This window comes from Helianthus annuus, chromosome 1 (assembly GCF_002127325.2).
Source record: "Helianthus annuus cultivar XRQ/B chromosome 1, HanXRQr2.0-SUNRISE, whole genome shotgun sequence".
NCBI lineage: Eukaryota > Viridiplantae > Streptophyta > Magnoliopsida > Asterales > Asteraceae > Helianthus > Helianthus annuus.
The window spans coordinates 146,130,414-146,156,293 of NC_035433.2; the positions used below are offsets into that span (position 1 = coordinate 146,130,414).

The 25,880-nt window shown below is 37.2% G+C and overlaps 1 protein-coding gene across 5 annotated transcripts; it reads left to right on the forward strand.

Moving 5' to 3' along the window:
- LOC110934723 (putative disease resistance protein RGA3) lies at positions 1-25,094 on the forward strand. Of its 5 annotated transcripts, none has more exons than XR_004864277.1 (4): positions 1-884; positions 1,196-1,258; positions 24,765-24,879; positions 25,050-25,094. XR_004864277.1 is itself a non-coding variant. In XM_035976143.1 (4 exons), the coding sequence occupies exon 1, from the start codon at positions 21,286-21,288 to the stop codon at positions 24,175-24,177; it is 2,892 nt and encodes a 963-aa protein (XP_035832036.1). In that variant the 5' UTR covers positions 21,256-21,285; the 3' UTR covers positions 24,178-24,307; positions 24,600-24,664; positions 24,765-24,879; positions 25,050-25,094. The 5 variants fall into 5 exon arrangements, 2 of the variants coding, with proteins under 2 accessions (XP_035832036.1, XP_035832037.1); XR_002588576.2 differs by lacking the exons at positions 24,765-24,879; positions 25,050-25,094 and adding exons at positions 1,363-1,478; positions 3,818-3,845; XM_035976143.1 differs by lacking the exons at positions 1-884; positions 1,196-1,258 and adding exons at positions 21,256-24,307; positions 24,600-24,664.
- Positions 25,095-25,880: the final 786 nt, after the last annotated feature.

A 25,880-nucleotide genomic window follows, 5' to 3' on the forward strand; every position in this document is an offset into this window, starting at 1 on the left:
TGTAACAGACATTTGTTGAAGGTATTCGAAGTCAGTTTATGTTATTATCGAGTGCTGCAAGTATTTCTGTTTGTTTTTCGATCAGTAAGTTTTTCATTCAAATCATTCGTATTACTGTTCGTTCATTATTGTTACAATGAAGTTCTGCGATCGTTGTTATATGATTGATTGTGATTGTGAATATAATAACAACCCGGTCCGTTCCGAATGGTCCTGGGTGTCCGACGATTCTGATACCAACATTCTGGAGGGACTAGAACCAAATCCGAGTCTCAAGAAATTGTCAATATATGGTTACATGGGAATGAGTATTTCTCCTGGTTGGTTGGTGAATTTGAAAAACTTGCTTGAAATTACATTTTTTGAGTGTAATCGCTGTGAGCATATTTCAGCACTTGGGAGATTACCCAATCTTAGGGTCATTAAGTTGAGTTGCATGGATTCTTTGAAGTGTTTCCTTGATGACGACACAAACATGTTAGGTGACACCACCAATATGTTTCTTTCTGTAGAAGAATTACACATCATCAATTGTCCAAGTTTGGTTTCCTTGCCAAGTAACCTTCCAAAACTCAAGGTTTTAGACATAGCTGGCTGCGATGCTCTAGTTTCTCTACCGGATGAGATTCAGAGTTTCAAGGATTTGAAAGAACTTACTATAACGAGCTGTAAACAATTAAGGGAAAGGTATGAAAAGGACACGGGTGTAGAATGGCATAAAATTTCTAACATTCCCCACGTCAAAATTGACGAATCTAGATTTAGCAACTTCTTATTATCTGTGAGAGAGTTGCTACGGTAGCTGATTGTACATGCTTCCCAACCATGATGTACAACTCTTTCAAGCTGATTCTTTGTAATATCCGTATCGGAACCGCCAACAGGTAGTTCGTCTGCCCTTATTTATTATTCAACCTATTTTTAATTTCAATTTTTTTAATTAATAACCTTGATTTTCAACTGTGAATTTGATTTTTCGCTGTTATTTATCTCTGTTCAATTTCTATTTCTTTGCTTCCTGTTAATTCTTCTTTTCTAATATCTTTATTAATTGTTACACATAGGGTTTTGACTGTTTATTTACCTCTTTGACTTGCAATTTAAACTGTTTTAATTTAATTCTCCAGGTTGCTTAATATCATGTTAAACGTTTACTTTTCACTTAATTACTATTTTTGTACAACTCTTGAAGCAGGTATTGGTTTTTTTTGGGTCTTTGAAATCTGCAGCTTCATCGACGGCTGAAAGGACTAATCATGTTAGTATATAATTAACTCTTAGCATACACAGTTCTATCTTCCATGTACCGTATATTTCGTCATTAATTAGCTTACATATTATGTTTATTTTATGCGTTTTTAGGAAAATAAACAGAGATTTGTGTAATCAAAGTCAATGCAAAGGTTACAACTCACTGCTTTCAGTTGCGTCAAAATTCTTCGAGTTGGAACGACGTATTTTAGAAGCCGTCTATGGTGGTATGATTTTTTTTGGTTCCGAAAATGGTTACCGTTTAATATTTTTGGATAAATTTGTTAGAAATATTTAAACTTAGTTATGTTTATTATCTATTATCATTTATCTCAAACTTATAAGTAGTTAACGTATGATAAGTGAACGATTATTAAGTGATATGTAATGTAATAAGCGGTTGATAAGCGGGAAAAACGATTTCGAATAACTGTCTGCACAGTTACCCGCCAAATGTAACCGCCAAACTCATATGTATTTAACCTTGTTGCGGGCAACATGTTTGGTTATCAAGACAGTTTCTGTTACACCGAAATTGTCCACATTCATTCTCTAGTTGTTCTGATACATTCTGCATCATTGCACAATCAGAATATATATTCAAAATATGTCTGCAAGTCTCGTAAATATTTCCGCTGCATCTGCAAGTTCTTATGCACGAGATAGGAATGAGCCGGTTTTCCAACATAGTGGTATCAGAGCCACTGCCAGATCTGATGCAGAACTTAAACCGACTGCCACAACAATGCCATGTCAACATTGCATGGATGAGAAAAATGAAAGAAAGCGACAAACCCATCGTGAACGATTGTGTTACTACTGTCATTTGCCTGGTCATCAGATTTATACATGTAAAACCAAAGAGAATGATGAAGAGTCACAACTCATTCGACAAGCGATTAATGCCAATATAAAAGCATAGGATGATGAAGTGCATTGCCGAGAGGAGATGGTCGTTACAGGAACCGACGGTGGGCAATGGAAAGATATCTGGTATGTTAATCCGACGTTTAATCATCATTTTGTGGGTAACATAGATGTTTTTAAGCGTGTAAAACATATCCGGAATGAATAATTTTTTATTCATCCGAGGAGTGGGTGTAGTGGAAATGAAAATGGGGAACGAAACACTAAGTGTTCCTAGTGTTTTCTACTCGCCGGACATTGATTGAAACGTTCTAAGCCTTGAACAATTAACTCTTTAAGGTTTTACGGTTCGTCGATCCGGTGATACATGCAAAATTTTCCCCATGTTCTCATCTCCGGTGATGAACACAAAGAATGATGTGACGGGTTTAACGAAAGACGAGGAACTTGGAATGAAAGAGAAAGAAAGGCTGCAAAACATGTGTGGCATAGATGATGAATTCAAAAACGATTATTTGAATTCGTATTTCGAAACACTAAATGTTTCGGATGAAACAGAAGTTGATTGGAATCTAATGATCTTAAAAACATTAGAATTTCACGAGTTTAATGACTGTAAAGCGCTGATCAATATGCTTGATGATCGTGAATACGTGTTCAAGTAAAGAATTGATCTACAAAAGAAATTCGAAGAGATGGTTCGATGGTTTCTAAATGAATATTTAGGGATCACTCATAGACCAATTCCACCCTACTCTATGGATCAACCAAAGATAGATCTACTGAGTCTATATATGTTGGTTGAAAAAGGATGGGGGATACCGAGATGTTACTACAGAAAATATATGGCCGATTATTGCAAAGGATTTGGGGTTGGAGTATAAAGATGGAGACTACATAAGGATCGTATATGCAATGTATCTAGACGTTCTGGAATACTACTACAAATACAAAACGGTCCAAGAGAATGTGCAGGTTAAGGAAGTAACAAATGATGAAGCTGACTCCTCTCAACGAAGCCACAGGAAGACTAGAAGTGAAGACATGGGCTGCAACGATACGTCAGGAGGGGAGCACCAGGAATTTGAGCCAAAACAAGCTGCGTTCTTTGCAGGAATAAGAGACGATAACTGGCACCAAATGAAAAGACGAAAAAGATTCAACTTCAATCAAGCAAGATGGGCCGTTGAAGAAGCCAACCGAAGCGTCATGAATCAGGCTCATAAACATAACCAAGTTTAGAGGGGTTATGTTAGAAATATTTAAACTTAGTTATGTTTATTATCTATTATCATTTATCTCAAACTTATAAGTAGTTAACGTATGATAAATGAACGATTATTAAGTGATATGTAATGTAATAAGCGGTTGATAAGCGGGAAAAACGATTTCGAATAACTGTCTGCACAGTTACCCGCCAAATGTAACCACCAAACTCATATGTATTTAACCTTGTTGCCGGCAACATGTTCGGTTATCAAGACAGTTTCTGTTACACCGAAATTGTCCACATTCATTCTCTAGTTGTTCTCATACATTCTGCATCACTGCACGATCAGAATATATATTCAAAATATGTCTGCAAGTCTCGTAAATATTTCCGCTGCATCTGCAAGTTCTTATGCACGAGACAGGAATGATCCGGTTTTCCAACAAAATTTACTTTATTTATTAACTAAGTTCATGTTGAACAAATAAGGAAAAGTTATCCAAAGACCGTCCTCGCAAGTCGCATCCCACCTTTAGAATTTGAGGTTTGTTTGAAGAAACACACAAACACACACACACAATTTGGGTTAGTGGTTTATTGAATTGGTTCCTCATCTTCTTAAGATTCAAGGTGTATTTTGTTGACCGTATAATTAAGTTTTTTAAGCAATTAAATTTATTAGGTTAGTCTTTTTCGGCATATGTATGTTTCAGGTTGTGAATCTGATTAATTTCTTGCAGTAGAGAGATAATAAGCAAATGGGGATATGCACTTGAAGATTGTTGTACCTATGGTGGTTTTGGTGTATGTTTTAGCCAATGTTTGTTTTTGAAGTGTTTATTGTATTTGTGGTTGTGTTTGTACTTTGTAGTTGACAATATAGAAAATTACTCATCTTACTTTTGTAATAAGAAGCTATAGCATATCAAATTATATATAGTTTTGCTATAGTATTTGAAAAGCTTCACTTATGGCTATCATTCAACTTCCGAAAAGTCTCGACTTTCTCCTCCTTATGGCATGAGATCCGACTTGAAGCAGTGGGGTATATTACAAGTTATATCTACAAGGTAACATTCTTTTTCTCCTGGAGTGTATGCAAAGGCATAAAAAATGATTAATATCATCTCTTTTTGTTTAAAAATCAACAAAGAATAAAGATCGAGGTAAGCTTTGATTTAAATTATTATACTTATTTTTTCTTTGTGGCACTTAATTTCCTTAATTCAACTCATTTATAGTATCAAATCCAGCAGGTGTTCGCCTTTTCGATTGAAGACTTGTTGGATCTGCACAACTATTGTGGTTTGCGGGCCGGGTGTAGGTCCCTCGGAGGATGAGATTAAACCTTATCCTTGTTATGTTTAACACACTAGCAAGTGCGGAATCCAAGCTAGAGTGCAAACCGGTAGTTTATATGAGAACACAAGCTACAAAGAGAAAGGTAGACACACGAGATATCAAAGTTTTCTCTTGTATTTCAGTGGACACGGTTACAGCCCTTGACCAAACTGAAAATACGCTCTCTACAAGACTGAGTTCACTCACACACTCACTTTCACACTTTTTGCACTAAATGAAGTGAACACATTACATGAGTATATATACCCATCACAGCTCGTCTGGTCGAAGGATCAGATAGACTGATCGAAGGATCATCTATCGATCTGAAACCTATCGAAGGATCCACATATACCTCGAAGGATGATATCCTTCAAGGTCCATCAACATCCATCGAAGGTTTATCTTTCGAGCTCATTGAAGGATCTAAACTATCCTTCGATGACTTATCCTTCGACACAAACATGTTACAATCAGGTTCTAACTGTTTGGCCAAGTCAAACCAGGAGGATGGTTGACTTGGTCAAATTACAAGACTAACAAAAGACATCGTTTTATATCATGACAAAATACAGACAAAGTACAGACACAAGTGCACCAACAAACTCCCCCTTGGCTGTAGCTTTGTCTCGATCTTCGTGTCTTCAAGTCTCTGACGTCCTTTCAAGTCTTCAATGTCGGAGGATCTTCAAAGTCTTCACGTCTTGAAAGCAGAAAGTGTATCAACAAACTCCCCGTTTCATGTAGGAAGTGTGTTGACAAACTCCCCCTTAACACAAGCTCCCCCTTGAGTTATGCTCGTGAAAGACTTGATCCTTATAGCTTGAGATCCTTGTGGTGTTGATGATGGTCAGCGGCAACTCGATCATTTTCATCTTTTGAGGGCCTTCACGTCGTGTCTTCATTCCGAAGCTTGTCATCGACCATGTTCTCCTTGCCTTTAGAATCTGCACATGCAAGAACTCTAAACGCGTAATGAGAACAACTGCTTGAAATATAGTTTATATAAACAAATGACACACGAATGACCATGTCACAATCAAACACCGTCCGACCTCGACAGTTTGAAAGTTTAATAAATTTGTCAGTTTTAGTTTCTAACATTCAAAACTTGCAAATTTCGAACGTTTATGAAGATTTAGTCAATTCGGTTTTCAGTCAGGTTTCAGGTAACGAAGACTCGAGATCCAACATTGTACGATCGAAAATAAAATAGAAATAAAATCTTTTTGGCTTTTATAAGGTTTATATTAAAACACACTTAAAATCTTTTTGGTATTTTTAATATTTCGAAATGCAAAGACTGAAAGCAGTAAATAAATATATACAGACATTCTTTTTGCGAGTTTCGAGGGTAAGAGAATCATATCAGTGTACGGTCATGCCAAAACGCTCGTGTTGTTCAGTTAGTTAACATTAAGATAAGCATCCTATAGCAATTATCGGTATTGTTGTCCACTTAAGCTCAACTTATCAGATGTAATCATGGCGAGGGGATACGTTAAGGTATGATTTATACTTACCGACCGGTGTTCATCCACATCACGACACATTCCCGTATCAAGGTATGCACGAGGGTTCATCTTACCGGTGAGTATACCGATTATCATCTGTTTGACCGTATATGATGTGAGATTCTCACTTATTTTGATTTGAAAACAAGCCCTATGTGATATAATCACTTATTGATGAGGAACTTGATTTTCATATGCATGAGGGCACAGGAGCAAGTCCGTGAACAGGTCAGTACTTTCGTACAGCAAAGAGACGAACTTGACTCCCGGATAAATGTGATATATTATCACTTATTTTGTTTGGACATGTGATTGTTTATCACTTATTGAGGTCGAATGCAGTATGTACACGTATGTATAGTATCATGGAAGATCTAGACTTGCGTCCCCGTTATTTTTCGGTAAAAGATACAACAATGATACCCAGATGATAAGCAGCATAAAGACCGAATATCTCAGAACCTCAGCAATCTATCAAACGAAATTTCGGTACTAAGACCATATGCCAATGAATGGTTCCCACCTGGTCTTCAGTCGATTTAAGATTTATATCACCCTGCACACTTTAAAATGATTGTGAGCCTACCGATAGATACATCTTATATATAGCTGCTTATCGTTTTTCATTTAAGATTTAAAGAGGTTTGGATAGACCACTGATGTACTATCATTTTCTCTTTTGCTCGCCAGGAAACTCATTTTTGTTTTTCTATTGTTTTTGTGTTTTTAAATTTTTCGATGTTTTTGGATTTTCAAATTTGGATGATTTACTCCCCCTAAAATCAATAAACTAAGATAAATTTAAAAGACACAAAGATTTTTACAAAAATGATTTTCCGATATTGGTTTTACTCTTGTTTGACCTTAATGCCGTTTACCAATAATAAAAAGTCAAATCTTGATTTGTCAAATGCTTTGGTAAAGAGGTTGGCACGTTGGTCATCGGTGTGGACCTTAACAACATCGATTAGCCTTTTATCAAAGCAATCACGTATGAAGTGATATTTGATATCGATGTGTTTGGTCTTTGAGTGCTGCACAGGATTTCTAGTGATCTGTAATGCAGCAGAATTATCAACGTAAATAGGAGTAGTTAGGAATTCAAAACCGTAGTCGCGTAATTGTTGTTGGATCCAAAGAACTTGGGAGCAACAACTTGAGGCAGCAATGTATTCAGCTTCGCATGTTGATGTAGCGACGCAAGTCTGCTTCTTGCACTGCCATGTGACTAGGCGATTTCCCAAAAACTGACATCCAGCCATTGTGGATTTGCCGTCGATTTTGCATCCGCCAAAATCAGAATCACTGAAGCCGATCAATTCAAAGTTATTATCCCTAGGGTACCATAGACCGGTGTCAGGGTAACCCTTCAAATAACGAAAAATCCTTTTGACAGCTGCAAGATGGGAGGCCTTCGGGTTGACTTGATATCTGGCAAGCAGGCATGCTGGGTACATTATATCTGGTCTTGATGTTGTGAGGTACATAAGAGATCCGATCATTGCGCGGTAGTATGAGGGGTTAACAGCTTCACCCTTCAAGTCTGGAGTAATTCCGTGATTTTGTGGCAGTGGGGTACCAATGGGCGTTGCATCAGACATCTGGAACCGGCTCAAGATGTCACCAACATATTTAGTCTGATGGATGAATATCCCAGACTCAGTTTGTTGCACTTGTAGACCCAAGAAGAAGGTCATTTCCCCCATAGCACTCATCTCGAATTTATCCTGCATAATGCGCTCGAAATTCCTACACAAGACATCATTAGTAGAACCAAAAATAATATCATCAACATATACCTGTACCAGAAGAAGATCTCCATCTTGTTCTTTGATGAAAAGAGTACAGTCAATAAGACCTCTTCGAAAACCGTTCTCTAGCAGATAGTTAGATAAGGTTGCATACCAAGCTCGCGGTGCTTGATGTAGACCATAGAGAGCTTTGTTGAGCAACCAAACCCGATCGGGATGGATAGGATCTTCAAAACCTGGAGGCTGTTCGACGTACACCTCTTCTTCAACCACACCATGTAAGAATGCACTTTTGACGTCCATCTGGTAAACCTTGAATCCTTTGAATGAGGTATAAGCCAGAAAGATTCGAATTGCTTCAAGACGTGCCACTGGTGCATACACTTCGTTGTAGTCGATCCCTTCAATCTGACGAAAACCTTGAACGACTAAACGTGCTTTGTTCCGGATAACAACTCCGCGGTCATCCTTTTTGCATTTAAACACCCAACGGGTACCAATCTTCTTGTAGCCAGTAGGTTTCTCTACGAGTTTCCAGACACCAAGCTTCTTGAATTGTTGCAGTTCTTCCTGCATTGCTTCAACCCAAGAGTTATCTTTCATGGCTTCTTTCCATGTTCTTGGCTCTTCCTGTGAAACATAACATGCGAAAGACCAATCGTTTTGTTGCCCGGATTCTCGAATAGCTGCATACAGGCCTGCATTGTTGTTGTTTCGCAACATGTTTCTTGTTTGAATGCCACTTTGCACATTTCCGATGATGTTTTGTTGAGGATGGGTATTATGAATCCTTGTTTCAGGATTATCTCGAACTGGAATATTTATACCTAGGTTGTTGAGATTGAGATCAACAACTAAATCAATGCCCGGAATTGACGAAGAGGATGATGCAGTAGCTTCAGCTGTTCTATGGGCATCCACAGGAGGAGTACCCTCTGAAGTACCATGAACTACTGTTGTTGGAGCTTCTTGATCTGCATCTAGAAATTCATCATCCTCTGAAGATTCGTTCAATTCAGCAGCATCGTGAAAATCCTCATTGTCGAGAGTATTATTGTTCACCGAAGATGGTTCTTGATTGACAAGAATTGGACGAACCACCGGTGAAACTGTTGCATTGTCACTCTCGAAAAACATCCTTGTCGCAGCACTTTCTTCAACGGCTTCAACATTGATCGAATTGAAAAAGTCATCGTACTCAAACATCCAAGGCTGACCAGGACATTTGACTGGCAATGTGTGCCTTTGTACTCTGACCTCAGACCATTCCTCGACCCTTTTTGTCTCTAGATTCCAGACTCGTAAGTTCGGGGTGGCATACCCAAGAAAGTATCCATCAATTGCTTTTGCCCCAAACTTTCCATTAGGATCGATCATTGTGCATGGAGCTCCAAACAGTTCAAGATAAGACAAATCTGGTTTCCGTTTGTGAAGAAGCTCAAAGCAGGTCTTGTTGTGCCTTTTTACTGTAAGGACTCGGTTCAATGTGTAACATGCAGAGGCCACAGCTTCAGTCCAGAATGGAATGGGCAACTGCAACTCTACCAACATTGTCCTAGCAGTCTCGATCAGTGTGCGGTTCTTAAGTTCAGCGACGCCATTCTGTTGAGGAGTATAAGCTGCACTAAACTCATGAAGAATACCCTTTGAAGTGCAAAACTCCGCCATGGCATGATTTTTAAATTCAGTACCATTGTCGCTACGTATCCGCCTAACCTTCAACTTATACAAATTCTCAATCTGAATGATCAAGTTTTGATAATACCAAAGGTTTCACTCTTGTGTGCCATGAATGCCACCCAAGAAAATCTTGAATAGTCATCAGTAATCACGAGACAGTATTGATCATTCCGAATACTCTTGTGCTTGACAGGACCGAACAAATCCATGTGCAAACGTTCAAGAGGAACTGCCATCGTGTTGATCTTCTTAGTAGGATGTCGTTTCTTCGTTTGTTTTCCTTTCTGGCACGAAACACATACGTCTTGAAGATGGAAGTTTTTAAGAGGAACACCATTCACCAATTCATTTGAAACCAAATGATTCATTTTGCGTAAGTGAATGTGACCCATTCGTCTGTGCCAAGAGATAGAGTCTTTTTCTGTGGCTTTGGAAACGAAACAAGTTGCTTGTGCAGATGTAGTAATAGCTTGGCTCATATCAAGGACGTACAAATCATTTATCCTTGGAGCTGACAAGAGAATCCATTCTTTTGGAATTTTGAAGCCGGGTTTCAGCACATAACATCCATTAGCATCAAAGTGTACTGAGAATTGCTTGTCACAAATTTGAGAAACACTAAGAAGATTGTGATCAAGTTGTTGCACAAAGTTGATCTTGTCAAAGCTGACAATCCCGTTGGATATCATTCCTTCACCCATAATATAACCACGCTTATCTCCAGCAAATGCAACATAACCTCCTCTAATAGATTTGACGTCGTAGAGAAGCTTCATGTCTCCTATCATGTGCCTGGATGCCCCACTATCAACAATCCAATGACTACTGATAGTTCCTCCTGGAACACCCTGCACATGAACTTAATTGATTAGTTGGAGATGGGGACCCAAGCCATTGTGGTCTTGGGTCTTCCATTTTCATCAATAACAATAACTTCTTGTCTTTGATGATTGGTAAATTGTGATGGTCCCCCTGATTCAGTAACCGTTTTTGGTTTCCAGGTCTGTTTTGTTTTACCGGTGTTGTTATTTAAAATGTTAACTTCATGGTTGTCTGAAGTTTTTGAGTTGTCTGGTTTGACAGAAACAGATGTTTTGTTAACCACATCGGTTTTGATTGCCCTTTCGATTTTCTTGACCTGTTGGCGTCTCTGTTTCATTTCCCTTTCTTTTACAAGGCGGGGATCTTGTTTTACGGAAACAGTTTGCCTGCGGTCAGTTTGGTCACGGGGAACATCAACTTTTCCTTTTTGTTTATGAAGATATGGACAATTTCGAATTATATGTCCAATTGTTCCACACTCAAAACATGATCTTCGTTCAACGAACCACGAAGTATCATGTGATCGTCTTGCCGATGATGATGAACTTTGTGATCCCGAGGTACTAGGTTTTGAACTACTTGGTTCATTTCTTTTCTGTACAGTTGCTTTCTTAACAAAATCTAAGTTAGATTTGTTTTCAAACGTTTCGATTTTGTCCGTTCCCGTCGATTTCACAAAGTTTACATTTTTGTTCTTCTTTTGATTCGGCTTCTTTTGTGCTTGAGCCGGTGATTTTCCTTTTGGCTTGGTGTGATTTTGCTGTTTCTGCACTGTTGGTAATTTCTTGTTGCCATATTGTTTTCGAATTTCGTCCTTTGGAATAGGAGGACACTGTGTAACTGTAACACGTGGTCCTGTCTTTCCTAAAAACTTACTTGTCGAATTTTCAAAGACTTTACTTATTAAAGATTGATTAACATTCTTAATAGGAAAATCTTTGTCAGAGTAGATTTTATCATCACCAACAAGAGTGTACAGCAAGTTCACACTCTCCGACTCTTTTGCAGACGAGGACTCGATTGCAACAGTCTTAGCGGGTTTTGCAGGAGGATCACATAGAATGTAATTCTCGAGAGGTATGTCCTTATCTTTGACTACCGCATCAGACTTTGCTGGGACAGCATCATCAGATTCATCATCAGAAGAATCAGCATCCTCAGTAATGACTGGAGGATCCTGATTCAGGTCAGCAGAAGACACACATGTATCTGCTGATACATCTGAATCTGATGATACTTCTTTCTTGTATCCGAGCCCTGTAGCAAACTCCTTTACATCTAGAGGAACAGATGGTTCAAAGAACACTCTATCCTCCTCGTCAGGCATTGCATCATAATTGTGTCTCACTGGTGGTGGACATTTCTTGTAACCTATGCATGTGACATCCCGTTTCTCTTTCTGAACATCAATGATGTGATCCAACACATAGCTAGAGCTCAAATAACTGTCTAGCTTAAGTTGGATCGCCTCACTTTCGGTTTTCACACAAGCCATCTCTTTTTGCATAATCTCAAGGCGAGATATATACAAATTAATGTCAGTTTGTTTTCTGGAAACCATTTTAGTTAGCTCGGTTTTATCTTTCTTTAACTTTTCAATTACCGATTTAAACTCCTTTTCATGGTTTTCATAAAACATATTGGCTTCAGTGCATTTTGAAAGATCCACGGTCAACTTTTGATTGTGGATGAATGTCACATCATACTTCTCTTGCAAAGCCTCGTGTTTGCTTTGCAATTCACACCACTTGGCATTCAAAGAAACATGTTTGTCTTGCAAGTCAAACAAACTAGCTTGTAAAGCATCATGTTTGCCTTGCAACTCAGACATGTTTGCCTCTAAATCAGCACATTTAACATGCAAACTATTACAATTATCGCAATTAATAGCAGTGGGTTCATCGACACATACCTGACTTGATGAACTGTCGACATTAGCCATAAAGGCTGAATGGAGAGAAGACGAAGAATAAGCAGCTTGATCCACCAAGATAGATCTTCTTTGAGTTCCTGCTGCAGCTTCCTCCAAAAGCTCATCAATATCTGCATCGACTGACGCATTTGATGTCACACCCACATGATCATCGCCTGAACTTGAGGATTCTTCATCTGAACTCCTGCTATATCCCGAAGAGTCTTCATCCTCAGAAGATTCACCACCATTGGCGGAAGATTCTCCACCACTGGTGTGAACTAAATCCTTTACAACCTTAGCAAAACATGTTGTTCCATCTGGAGCATCACCACTCAAGTGTATTGACCAATCACAACCTTCATCAACTTGAACCACAAGTGCCTGGTTGGCTTTTGATGGTCCCGCTTGGCTCTGGTTGTTAATAGGTACCAATGTACGCTCGTTGTTCCTCACTTGGTTCTGATTTGCCCTGTTGCCTTGACCTCTGAAGGGATTCTGGTTCCCATGCTGTGCTGGCCTTGTGCATTCCCTTTTAAAGTGACCCCGTTCACCACAATTGAAACACTTTACTGCCTGTTTATCGAACCCATACTTGGTGTCTTTCTTACTCTCCAAGCTGGTTCTGCCAGTTCTTTCCATGAAATCCTTTGCCCTTCTTACAGCACTAGCAAAGGCCCACTTGATGTCCATCAACTCCATCTCTTCCTTGTCAATCTGCTGATAGTCTTCTTGTGTCAGATTAATGTTGCCAATCTGACCTTCCACTAACCCACAGTACGCGCTCACTAAAGTGTTAAGCAACTCCATGTGTTCCCTTGCTACTTCTACACTGACCTTAGAGAAACTTGAAGTGTCGAGCCGTACTGTATTTGGTTTTGATTGCTGACCAGCAGATGATGTCCCTCCATAACATGCTTGTTGTTGAGCAGGAGGAGGTGGTTGTATTGGATTTCCATACATGTCTGTGGTGGGAGCCGGCTTAACAGGAACTTGTACTGGATTGCCATACATATCTGTGCTTGTGACAAACGCCGTTTGAAGTGGAGCACGTGGACCGGTTCTTGCAGACGAAGAACTGGAAGTTCCATAATACATCTCTGGGTTGCATGGCACAATGGATTTTGCAACAGAGGTACTAGGAGTTCCATAATACATTTCTGGATTTTGTGGCACTGGAACTCTTTTTGCCTTTAAGGTTTCCTCCTGATCCTTGTTTTCTAAAAGCTGCACGAAGTCGTTGATGTTTGTAGTACCCAAAGTTCCATTATACTTCAAGATCTCCAAGAAACTATTCCATTGGGGAGGCAATGCATCAGCAAACTTTTTCACCACCTCTGCTGTAGTTGTCACTACTCCAAAATTGTTCAACTCTGTAAGCAAGTGATAAAACCGGCTTGTCATATCTCCCAAAGACTCCTTATCCATACACGTGAAACCGTCAAATTCTTTCTTGAGAAGATCATGACGCAATTGACGTGTTGCTTCATTCCCTACCCCTCTGGTTTTCAACCCGTCCCACAACTTCTTCGTTGTCTTGAAACTGACAAACTGGTGGTAGATATCTTTGCTTAACGCCTGAGTGAGAATGGCGTATGCTTTCTTTTCCAGATCATACGTTTTCTTTTGATCTTCAGGAAGATCGGCAAACGTAGCAGTAGATGAAGCAGCAACCTCTATAGCTTGATTGAAATCTGTAGTGAAACGTATCCACAGTTCGGTATTTTGACCAAGAACGTATGTACGAAATCTCTCAACCCAACCCGGATACTCGTTTAAGTGCATCAACTTTGGAGGTCGATTCAAACTTCCGGTTTCGCTTTCTCTCAATAAGATACTTTGAATGCTCGGAGTTTGATTTGATACTAATGCCCATTGACCTGTCGATATGGCATTTGCTTGCGAAGATGTCGACACCGGAGATTCGGCCCATGAGGGAGATAGAATTATATTTGTGTACTTTCCACTATCTGGAGCCGGTGTACCCCATCATGAGGGAGTTGAACTTGTACTTGTGTATTTTCCACTATCTGGAGCCGGAGTTCCCCACCAACTTGGGTTCATGTTTGATAAGAAGAATGAATTCTATGTTAATATCTCGAATAATAACAACCAGCCGAAGGATCCCTGATCGAAAGACCTGAAAAAAAAAACACAAACTTGTTAAACCTAAACAGACTAAGATCGAAGGATCAATACTTGTTCGAAGGATCAACAGTGTTCGAAAGATCACTGTTGAATTTCGAACAATGATTTCGAAAGATTCTCCAATTGAAAGATCCTTATCTTTCGAATATATATCCTTCGAAAAGATTCCCTGGATCGAAGGATAAGTCTCAGACTTCGAAATATGTTCGAAGGATGATTATCTATCGAACTTCCTTTGATCGAAATATGATCTTTCGACTTCGAAGGATATCCTTCGATCTCTACTGACACAGCTGACACGAAAAGTGACAGGTTGGTGAAAAGGTGATGGGTTGGTAGAAATCTTTCGGCAGAAGGTGTATTCAGACCATACCTTTTTACCAAAACCAGATTTGACCAATAAAATATTACTTAAAATGGAAGGATCTTATCCAGAAACCGGTCACCGGAGTAAGCCAGAATTTGGCCGGAAATGACCAAACTTCTTAAAAACAAATTTTTAAGTTACCCAACCCGTCCTTTAACACACCCGGTTAGTTTAGAACACGTTTTTACGTCAAGAGATGCGAGAAAAACACTAAAAACGGGTGCTAAACCATGTGAGTTTTTGTACAAACTCTCCAAAGTCTTGTATAAACTCGGTTTTTAACAAGGAAAAGAGCCACGGAGCCACGGCTCTGATATCACTTGTAGGTCCCTCGGAGGATGAGATTAAACCTTATCCTTGTTATGTTTAACACACTAGCAAGTGCGGAATCCAAGCTAGAGTGCAAACCGGTAGTTTATATGAGAACACAAGCTACAAAGAGAAAGGTAGACACACGAGATATCAAAGTTTTCTCTTGTATTTCAGTGGACACGGTTACAGCCCTTGACCAAACTGAAAATACGCTCTCTACAAGACTGAGTTCACTCACACACTCACTTTCACACTTTTTGCACTAAATAAAGTGAACACATTACATGAGTATATATACCCATCACAGCTCGTCTGGTCGAAGGATCAGATAGACTGATCGAAGGATCATCTATCGATCTGAAACCTATCGAAGGATCCACATATACCTCAAAGGATGATATCCTTCGAGGTCCATCAACATCCATCGAAGGTTTATCTTTCGAGCTCATCGAAGGATCTAAACTATCCTTCGATTACTCATCCTTCGACACAAACATGTTACAATCAGGTTCTAACTGTTTGGCCAAGTCAAACCAGGAGGATGGTTGACTTGGTCAAACTTACAAGACTAACAAAAGACATCGTTTTATATCATGACAAAATACAGACAAAGTACAGACACAAGTGTACCAACACCGGGGGTAAAGGAGAGGGAGGTGTTTCATGTTATTATTATTATCATCACCATCTCCTGTTGGCGAATCTGAAAAGCGTGGAATGAATTCATATTCTCCAACAACGAGATGAGCATTGAAGACATTATTGCGGACGTGAAGACACTCGGGTTCCTTTGGTACAAGAATCAGTCTAAAAACAAAGCGATGTCATGGTCTAATTGGTGTACTTTCAGGCTGATGTAACTTTTTTACTGCTGCTGTCCCTGTTTTCTTTGGGGTAGTGGTCTCTGTTGTTGCTTTGTATTTATTAATAAAAGTTATCTTTAAAAAAAATGAGTATTTTAATTTAGGGATAGTTGCATAAAAAGCATCTATCTTTGGTCTGGTTTTTAGTTCAGGTAATTAACTTTTAAAAACTGTGATTTATGGTAATCTGACCACGTTACATGTAAAAAATGATCACTTGGCAGTATGTTTTGACCATGTTGACTTTTTGGTGGTTAGTACCTTAAAGCATAGTTTTCGAAGTCTGATGGTTTTTTCTTGCCTAAAATAATATTTTTTGCGTGAAACAGAAATCATAATCATACAAAAGGTTGTTACTTTGATTATTAATCTAAAAAATCATATTTTTTGTTTTCAGGGAAACACAGCAGGATATTTTTAATGCAATGGGGTCAATATATGGATCCGTTTTATTTAATCAAAATCTTTTCAGCGGATTTATGATTGCTCGAATGGTACTAAACTTTTACAACTAATTTTTTTCTTCGACTTAATTGCTCCATGTGGTTTGCTGTTTTTTCACATTTAGTCCCTAACTTTACATTCATGTTCCCTGTGTTTTGCTTGGTTGTTACTCGAATAGTCTCTAGAGTGAACGGAGATTAGTTTTTAATGTTAAATGAATGTAAATTAACTAAAATACCTTTCTTATTAAAAAACAATAACTTAAATATAAAAAGAAATACAAAAAGTTTAATTATGTCTTCCTTATCCCATCCTTCTTCCTCACATCCTCTACAACTCCTACCACCGCCTACACTCCCGTCCTGTTAGGACCCGTAAGTGGGTTAAACTCAGAATTTAGAGATAGGATCAGAGACTTCTTTTGCAACAAATTTTCTCTACTTTCATTCAATAAACATGGTGACTTTATATAGCCTTACACTTGAAAGGAAACATGTAATGCATACTGAACAACTGAAAGAAACATGTGGGATAATGGGAAACATGGGTGATAGTGGGGAACATGGAAAACTACATGGGAAATAAACGTGCAAATGCATGCAACTAATAGGAAAACATGGGTTTGTTGAGTTAGGGTTGTTGACCCGTATCAATTCTTCTCTCCTCAAAAACGGGCTTGTCCTCAAGACCGAGCCAAGGTGGACCGGTATCCGCTATCATGAACAGAAATTTAGGAGGTTGACAATGGTGACCGGGTTGATAACGTTCGTCGCAGTTAAAACAAAGACCCGCAGCTCGGCGTGTCTGCATTTTAGCGGCCGTAAGCTTCTTGATCTGATTAGTAGTGGTTGTGCCCAAGTGGAAGGAGCACCCAACAAGGACTGGGTTTTGGTTGGTTTGGTTGACAAAGGTGGCGAGCCCGAACATTTATCCATGTTAAAATAAGACACTTTAAAAGGGTTTAGCCATCTTTAGCATGGATAATATGAAGACTTTGCTGGCTCAATTGTTGTTTGGCTCAAGCAAGGGGCCCAACTCAATAACTAAATGGGTTTAAACAAGTAACAAGTTGATGACTCTTGGGGACCAAATTTGACACGTTGGTAAATTGGTCAAGTTTCTTAATTATGTTATAAGTAGAAGATTGCCCGTGCGATGTGACGAGAAACACAGACACTATCATAGTGTGTATGGTTTGGTCGGTTCGTAATCGAAGCTAAAATTAAATATATTGGTTAGTCTATTTTATTAAACATTTGGTTTTCGGTTAATCAGTTCGGTTTATTTGGTTAGATTAGTATAATATTAAAAAGGTATATATTATTTTAAATTAAAAATTACTATTTAGGTTCCTTCGTAAACTCTATATCTAATCTAACTTATAAAAAAAAAATTCAATAAATGACATGTGGCATTATCTCTTTCAGGGAAAAGATCAAATAGTAAGTTAATTTTCGCTAGGAAGGATAGGAAGCCATAAGATTATGACATGTGGTAAATTTTAAAATAAAGAGAAAGGGTATTTTAGTCAATCCAACTCCTTCTTCTTCCTTTTTCAAAACCCAGTAACTTCAAAACCCACCATTTTCAAAACCCACCATCTTCAACTATTTCTTCACTTTCTATCTCAATAATCACTACATTATAGTGCGATTTTCATCACCAATCAATGATTCAAAACCCGATCAACGTGTTCTTCAGCTTTTTTTTTTTTAAGAAAACCCAGTTTAATTTCATAAAAAAAATCTAGTTTTTTCCGGTGATTTTGGAGATAATCACTCGATTCGAGCGTTGATAAGTGTTTTTATCATTCAAATTTCGTTAATTGATGAAGAAATCAGCTTCGATCCATGTAAGAAATTCTTTAATTTCATTTTCACGATCTTTGCGGGGGTCCGGGGGCGACAGCCCCTGGTAGCGGGGTCCCAGGGGCGGCAGCCCCTGGCTGGGGTTGAGCTGAAAAATTTTTTCGATTAAATTGCTGTACTAAAAACGCATCAGAAAAATTAATTTTCCAGAAATTGGCTCATTTCGAAGACAGAATTGTAATTCGTAGACAATTCAGACAGTTCACAGTGACAGACAGTTTTATGTGTCCATTGCGTTTTAGAAATAAGAGAGTTTTATGTGGTTTCTGGCTATTGCGTTTTAGAAAAAAACACATTTTTAATTGTTTTTAGTCATTGCGTTTTAGGTAAAACACATTTTTTAGGTGTTTTCAGTCCATTGCGTTTTAGAATGAGTCATTTTAAGTGTTTTCTGGCCATTGCGTTTTACATATAAGACATTTCTTTGTGTTTTTTGTGCATTGCGTTTTCGGTAAAACACTTTTTTATGTGTTTTCAGTCCATTACGTTTTAGAAAACAAACACTTTAAGTGTTTTCTGGCCATTGCGTTTTACAAATAAGACATTTCTTTGTGTTTTTTGTGCATTGCGTTTTAGGTAAAACACATTTTTATGTGTTTTCTGGCCATTGCGTTTTACAAATAAGACATTTTTGTGTGTTTTCTGGCCATTGCGTTTTACAAATAAGTCATTTCTTTGTGTTTTTGGTGCATTGCGTTTTAGAAAAATGTCATTTTTAGGTTTTTTTTTTCATTGCGTTTTACGTAACTGGTGGTTTTTCTATTGCGTTTTACGCAACTGGGTTTTAATTTTTTTTTTAAATATAGCAATGGAAAACTCGTTTTAAAAATAAAAAAACGCTCGTTTTTTTGGTGTAATTTTTATAAAAAAATAATGTCGTATGAAAGAGTTATTAACGTTTAAAAAATGGGGGGAATTGGAGGAGAGAGAAACTATTGGCTTGGATTGACTAAAATGCCCTTGAACAAACTCACGCGCCTCTTTTCTTCCTTTCAATTTCCCTGATTTAATCTTAGCCATTGATTAAATTAATGAATGGTGAAGATCACTTCCTAGCATTCCTAGCCAAATAAACTTCCTATTGTATCTCCACCTATCTCTTTCAACCTAAAAAAGCATATTTCTCTTTTATTTTAATATTTTTCTATAATTAAAAATATATGAATATAAAATTTTTTTAACTATATATCTCTTTCGATGTGTATATATCCATTAATGTATATGTATCCACTAAAATAGGAAGTGATGATGAATGAGATTTAAAGATTTTATTTGAAATAATAATAATAATAATAATAATTTTAAAGGATATATATGATTTGTTAATTGGTTTATAAAAAAATATATACAATTTGTAGAATACATATGTGGCCGATAAGAAAAAAAACAAGAAATAATTATCCAAATTAAAAAGAAAAAAATGTATTAAATTTAGATGTATGTTTGTGGTATTAGTGGTGTTCTTTTGGATTTTTTTCGGGTTTCGGTTTTTCGGTTCAAATTGTTTGGGTTATGACTTGAAAAAGTGGCCTGATGATAACTGATCTATTTAAAATTCGGATTGGTCTGGTCTGGGTTAGTTTGGGTCGGGTTCTTCGGTTTCGGGTCTGGATTATTCAGGTCCAGGTCATTTCACCGATAATGATTATACACACGCTAATGATTTACATTTTTTGCGATATTCAACCCGTGTAATACGCGGGTTTGTAAGCTAGTATATAATATAGTAGCAGGTAATTTCTTTTTGTTCCTGTACATAATTCTCCTATATATATTAAAAATTGCTGTATATTAAAAATTCAATGTTTTGATAGAAAATAGAAAAAGTTATAATAATATATATGTTTTTTTAATAGTTTTATTATTTTCTTTACTTTTTAAGTTAGATAAGTTTTTGTCAACCGGTAATGGTATCGAAAATATTAGTACGGTTATCGGTACATAAAGATAAAAATCGACACCAGTTTGGTACAGAAAACACCAAAAGTCGGCATCGAATTGATTTTGAAAATCTTTTAGTTCGGGAAATTCGGTACAGCCACCCGATACCATTTGCTCATCCCTGATCACGGGTGTCGTACGAACAACAACGGTATCATGAAACTTTTTTTTTGTTGATTTTCTTCAACTTTTAATGATTTCTTTTTTTAGTTTTAGGGGTAGGGATGTGCTCCGTGCCAACCAATACCGAATCGGTACTGATATTGAAAATATCAATTACGGTACCTATATATGAAGGTAAAAAATGGTAGCGAACCGGTACCAGTAACGCCAAAAGTCGTACTGAAGTGGTACTTAAGATCTTTCGGCTCAGGAAATTCGGTACCCAGTATCATTTACTCAAATCTGACCATAGGTTTCATACGAACAACATTATTACCATACAACTTTTTTGGTTGATTTTCTTTTGGTTATATTTTAGTGTTTTATTCTATATTTTCTTTTTATTTTTGTCAGCGGTTTCCGTGTGCAACGCGCTCGTAGGGATTTCAAAACACATGTAAACACAGACTAAACGACAAAAGACGTCGGCGATAGTAAAAAACTAGTTCAACTAATTTGCGAAAGAAATAAGATTAAATAAATAAAAATGATAAAAACCGCATTATTTGAAATTCTAACATATAAAATCCAAAAGCAGTATTACTTTAAAAAATTATTAGAGAAAAAGAACAATGCTTTTAGAAAGATTTCCTCGTTTGGTTAAAATCCAATCTTTGCTAACGCTTTTAACAACATATAGTACAAGAGGATAAGAAACACATCACATGCTAACGCTTTAACTACGTACTACATGTGAAAAATAAACAGTTGAATTGCTTTTTCATTTTCTTCACTTTCTTGCTTTGGTTTTCAAACAAATTGTTCTTGGATCACCATCGATCTTTGAAGGGAATAGAGAAACTTTTGATTATACTATCTTAAAACAGTAATCATGGCAGATGCGGCTGTTGCGGTCATTGTGAAGGAGGTGGTGCGGATACTTGGTTCTTTAGCTAACCAAGAGATTGCTCTACTCAGGGGACTCGAAGGCGATATTTTGAGTCTCCAGAATGATTTCGAGCAAATCCAAGCTGTTCTTCAAGATGCGGAAGAGAAACACGTCAAGAATAACGTTGTAAAAGTATGGCTTAAGCACCTCAGATCAGCATCCTTGGAGGTAGAAAATGTGCTGGACGAGATCTCAACTGAAGCGTTGCTACAAAGCCTATACAAAAAAAGAATCAAATACAGCGTAAAAGCCTTCTTCTCTCCCAATCATAATAAATTTATGTCCCGTCTTAGGATTGCTCACAAAGTTAAAGACATAAGAAAGAAACTTGATGACATTGCATTTAAGAGATTTGAGTTAGGTTTGATCCCTTCGGATGCTATAAGTGATGTAGATGATATGGTAGTTGAAAATGAGATGCCAAATAGAGAAACTAGCTCGCTTATACAAGATTCTTCAATCATCTTTGGAAGAGATGAAGAGATGGAGATGGTGACTAAAGCGATATGTGACCAAGATGTCGGAAAATGTGACAATGGTGAGGTTCCGGTGTATTCTATATGGGGTATGGGAGGTCTGGGAAAGACCACTTTAGCTCAGTTAGTTTATAACCATGAAAGGGTGAAGCAATGTTTCGAGTTGAAATGTTGGATCTATGTTTCTGAAAAGTTCCAGGTTAAGGAGATAATGAGAAAAATCATCGAGTCCATAGATAATAGTGGGTGTACACTTACATTGCTAGATAAGTTGCAAGAGTCCCTTCAAAGCAGGTTAGGGGGGAAGAAATTTTTGGTTGTACTAGATGACGTTTGGGTTGAAGATGATGAAAATGAAAAGAGCATGTGGGAGGAGCTAAGAAAAACATTAAGGTGTGGGGCAGATGGAAGTATTGTTGTGATGACAACACGATCCGAGGCATCTAGTAAAATGTTTAGTAAGGTTCCCAAGTTACAACATAAACTGGGATGGTTATCAGGAGATGACTCGTGGTTACTATTCAAGAAGTATGCATTTGCACAGGGAAGAGAGAGGAACGACATAAGTGAACTAGAGCCTATTGGAAGAGAGATAGTTGAGAAATGTAAAGGACTACCTCTAGCAGTGAAGACATTGGGTAGCTTAATGTGGTCGAAAAGTAGTACAAGCGATTGGCAACATGTGAAAGACAACAACTTATGGGATTTGGATGAAGTTAAAGTCGTGCCTGCTATTTTGAAGTTAAGCTATGATAAACTGCTTCCACATTTAAAAAGATGTTTTGCTTATTGTTGTTTGTTTCCTAAAGGTTGGGAATTGGAAAAGGATATACTAATTTCATTGTGGGCGTCAAATGGTTTCATTCCACCCAAAGGAGGGAAAGACTTGTATATGCTTGGAGAAGAAATTCTTAACTGCTTTATTTGGAGGTCATTCTTGCAGGTTGTTTTTAAGCCGGAAAATGGTATTTATAAAATGCATGATCTGATGCATGACATGGCACATGATGTGATGGGACAAGATTGTTTAGTTATAGAGCCTGCAAATAACAAGGTTGAAATACCAAATGGGGTGCTTCATTTGAGCTCGTCATGCCCCGTTCAGTTTTCATATGAGGATTTAGGAAAGCTAACATCGTTAAGGTCAATGTTCATGTTCAGGGACGTGGATGAACGTAGCAAAATTTTCAAGCAAGCTTATCTAAGGGTATTACACATGACTGATTCTAGAGCAAGGACATTCCCTGAATCGGTTTGTAAACTCAAACATCTAAAATACTTGTATTTACCAAATACAAGTATAGAAGTTTTACCCGACTCAATTATGTATCTCCAAAACTTGGAATACTTGAACTTATCACATTCGAGTATAAAAGTTTTACCTAAGTCGATTCTTTATCTCAAAAACTTGCATTACTTGAATCTATCATGCTCATATATAAAATTTTTGCCCGAGGGGATTACTTATCTCCAAAAGTTGCAAATGCTATATTTGGGTTGGTGTCTTTCACTGCGTAAGTTGCCTGATGGCCTGAAATACATGAGAAATCTTCATTGTTTAGACATCAGTTATGTTTCACTCACACATTTTCCAGTAGGAATCAAAGAATTAACCAGTTTGCGAACACTTTCAAACTTTCATGTTGGTAAAGGGTATGAGGCCAAAATAGGGGAATTGGGGGATTTAAATCTACTTGAGGGCAAGTTGTCGTTAAAACAGCTTGAGAATGTTGGAAGTTTAGGAGAAGCCAAGAGTGCCAAACTTGAATACAAAAGAAATCTGTTGGATTTGGAGTTGTGGTGGTCAGCTAGAAATATGCAACCAGAAGAGCGTGTAGATGAAGAGGTTCTGGAGGGACTAGAACCAAATCCGAGTCTCAAGAAATTGTCAATATATGGTTACATGGGAATGATTATTTCTCCCGGTTGGTTGGTGAATTTGAAAAACTTGCTTGAAATTACATTTTATGAGTGTAATCGCTGTCAGCATATTCCAACACTTGGGAGATTACCCAATCTTAGGGTCATTGAGTTGAGGTGCATGGATTCTTTTAAGTGTTTCGTTGATGACGACACAAACATGTTAGGCAACACCACCAATATGTTTCTTTCTGTAGTAGAATTACACATTTTTCGTTGTCCGAGTTTGGTTTCCTTACCAAGCAACCTTCCAAAACTCAAGGCTTTATTCTTAGACGAGTGCGATGCTTTAGTTTCTCTACCGGATGAGATTCAGAGTTTCAAGCATTTACAAGAACTTACTATATCAGACTGTGAACAATTAAGGGAAAGGTATGAAAAGGACACGGGTGTAGAATGGCATAAAATTTCTCACATTCCCCACGTCAAAATTGACTAATCTACATTTAGCAACTTCTCATTATTTGTGAGAGAGTTGTTACTGTTGCTGATTGTACATGCTTCCCAACCATGATGTACAAATCTTTCAAGCTGATTCTTTGTAATATCCGTATCGGAACCGCCAACAGGTAGTTCGTCTGCCCTTATTTATGATTCAACATATTTTTAATTTCAATTTTTTATTAATAACAACGGTGAATTTGATTTTTCGTTGTTAGTTATCTCTGTTCAAATTTTATTTCTTTGCTTCCTGTTAATTCTTCTTTTCTAATATCTTTATTAATTGTTACACGTAGGGTTTTGACTGTTTATTTACCTCTTTGACTTGCAATTTAAACTGTTAATTCTCCAGGTTGCTTAATATCATGTTAAACGTTTACTTTTCACTTAATTACTATTTTTGTACAACTCTTGAAGCAGGTATTGGTTTTTTTTTTGGGTCTTTGAAATCTGCAGCTTCTTCGACGGCTGAAAGGACTAATCAAGTTAGTATATAACTCTTAGCATACACAGTTCTATCTTCCATGTACCGTATATTTAGTCATTAATTAGCTTACATATTATCTTTATTTTATGTGTTTTTAGGAAAATAAACAGAGATTTGTGTGATCAAAGTCAATGCAAAGGTTACAACTCGCTGCGTCAGTTGCGTCAAAGTTCTTCGAGTTCAAACGATGTATTTTAAAAGCCGTCTATGGTGGTATGATTTATTTTTTTGGTTCCGATATATGATTATTCATGTAATAATTATCACTACTGAACACAAAGTTGTGATAATGAAAATGCAAGTTGATGAGGAAACAATCTTCATTTATCAGTTGTACTTATGGCATGTATTATATCATATTTCTTTGACCTGTACTATTTCAGGAAGATGCAATCTAGAGTCCAACAACAAATTGAGAAAAAAGAAACTAGGGGTGTTCATCGAATCGAATATCGAATTTTCGAATTATTCGAATCGAATTATTCGAATAATTTTTATTTTTCCTTGAATTCGAATTCGATTCGTATTCGATTAAAACCTAACCAATTCGATTCGAATTCGTATTCGAATAAAAAACCCAATTCGTATTCGATTCGTATTTGATTAAAAATTCGAATTCGAATCGAATTCGAATAAATTCGATTTGATTAAGTTTTTTTTAAAACATGTAAATAACTATTAAAATGAAACATAAGTTATAAAGCAGCCATAAAATATTTCAAATAAAATACCATAAGTCTAACATTCAAAACGAGAATTTGGGAATAACCACTACAAGTTAATATTTTTAGAGTTAGAAATCTACCGATAGATTTGCTACTTAGATTTTAGTTATGGGCCATGTAGTGGGTTTGGTAATAGGTAATTTTAATACTTAGAATAAATTTTGAAAATAATTTATAGTATAGCCCAATAAAAGTTATATATGTATTATATATAAAAATAATAAATAAAATGTATAAATTTATTCGAATTTCGAATCGAATCGAATTTGAAATTATAAATTCGTATTCGATTTGTATTCGATTTACTTGACTCGAATTGAATTCGAATTCGAATTCTTTTAATCGAAACGAATTCCTGATAATCGATCGAATTTAATCGAATTTTGAATTTTTCGAATTCGAAACGAATTCTGAACACCCCTAAAAGAAACAGAAGAAAATGTGGAGAAACATGTAGGAACTACGTGGGCAATATAGTCTTTTGTTTAA

Excerpts from the sequence above, each read along its gene's own strand:
- LOC110934723 (XM_035976143.1), top strand. The coding sequence starts at position 21,286 with ATGGCAGATGCGGCTGTTGCGGTCATTGTGAAGGAGGTGGTGCGGATA.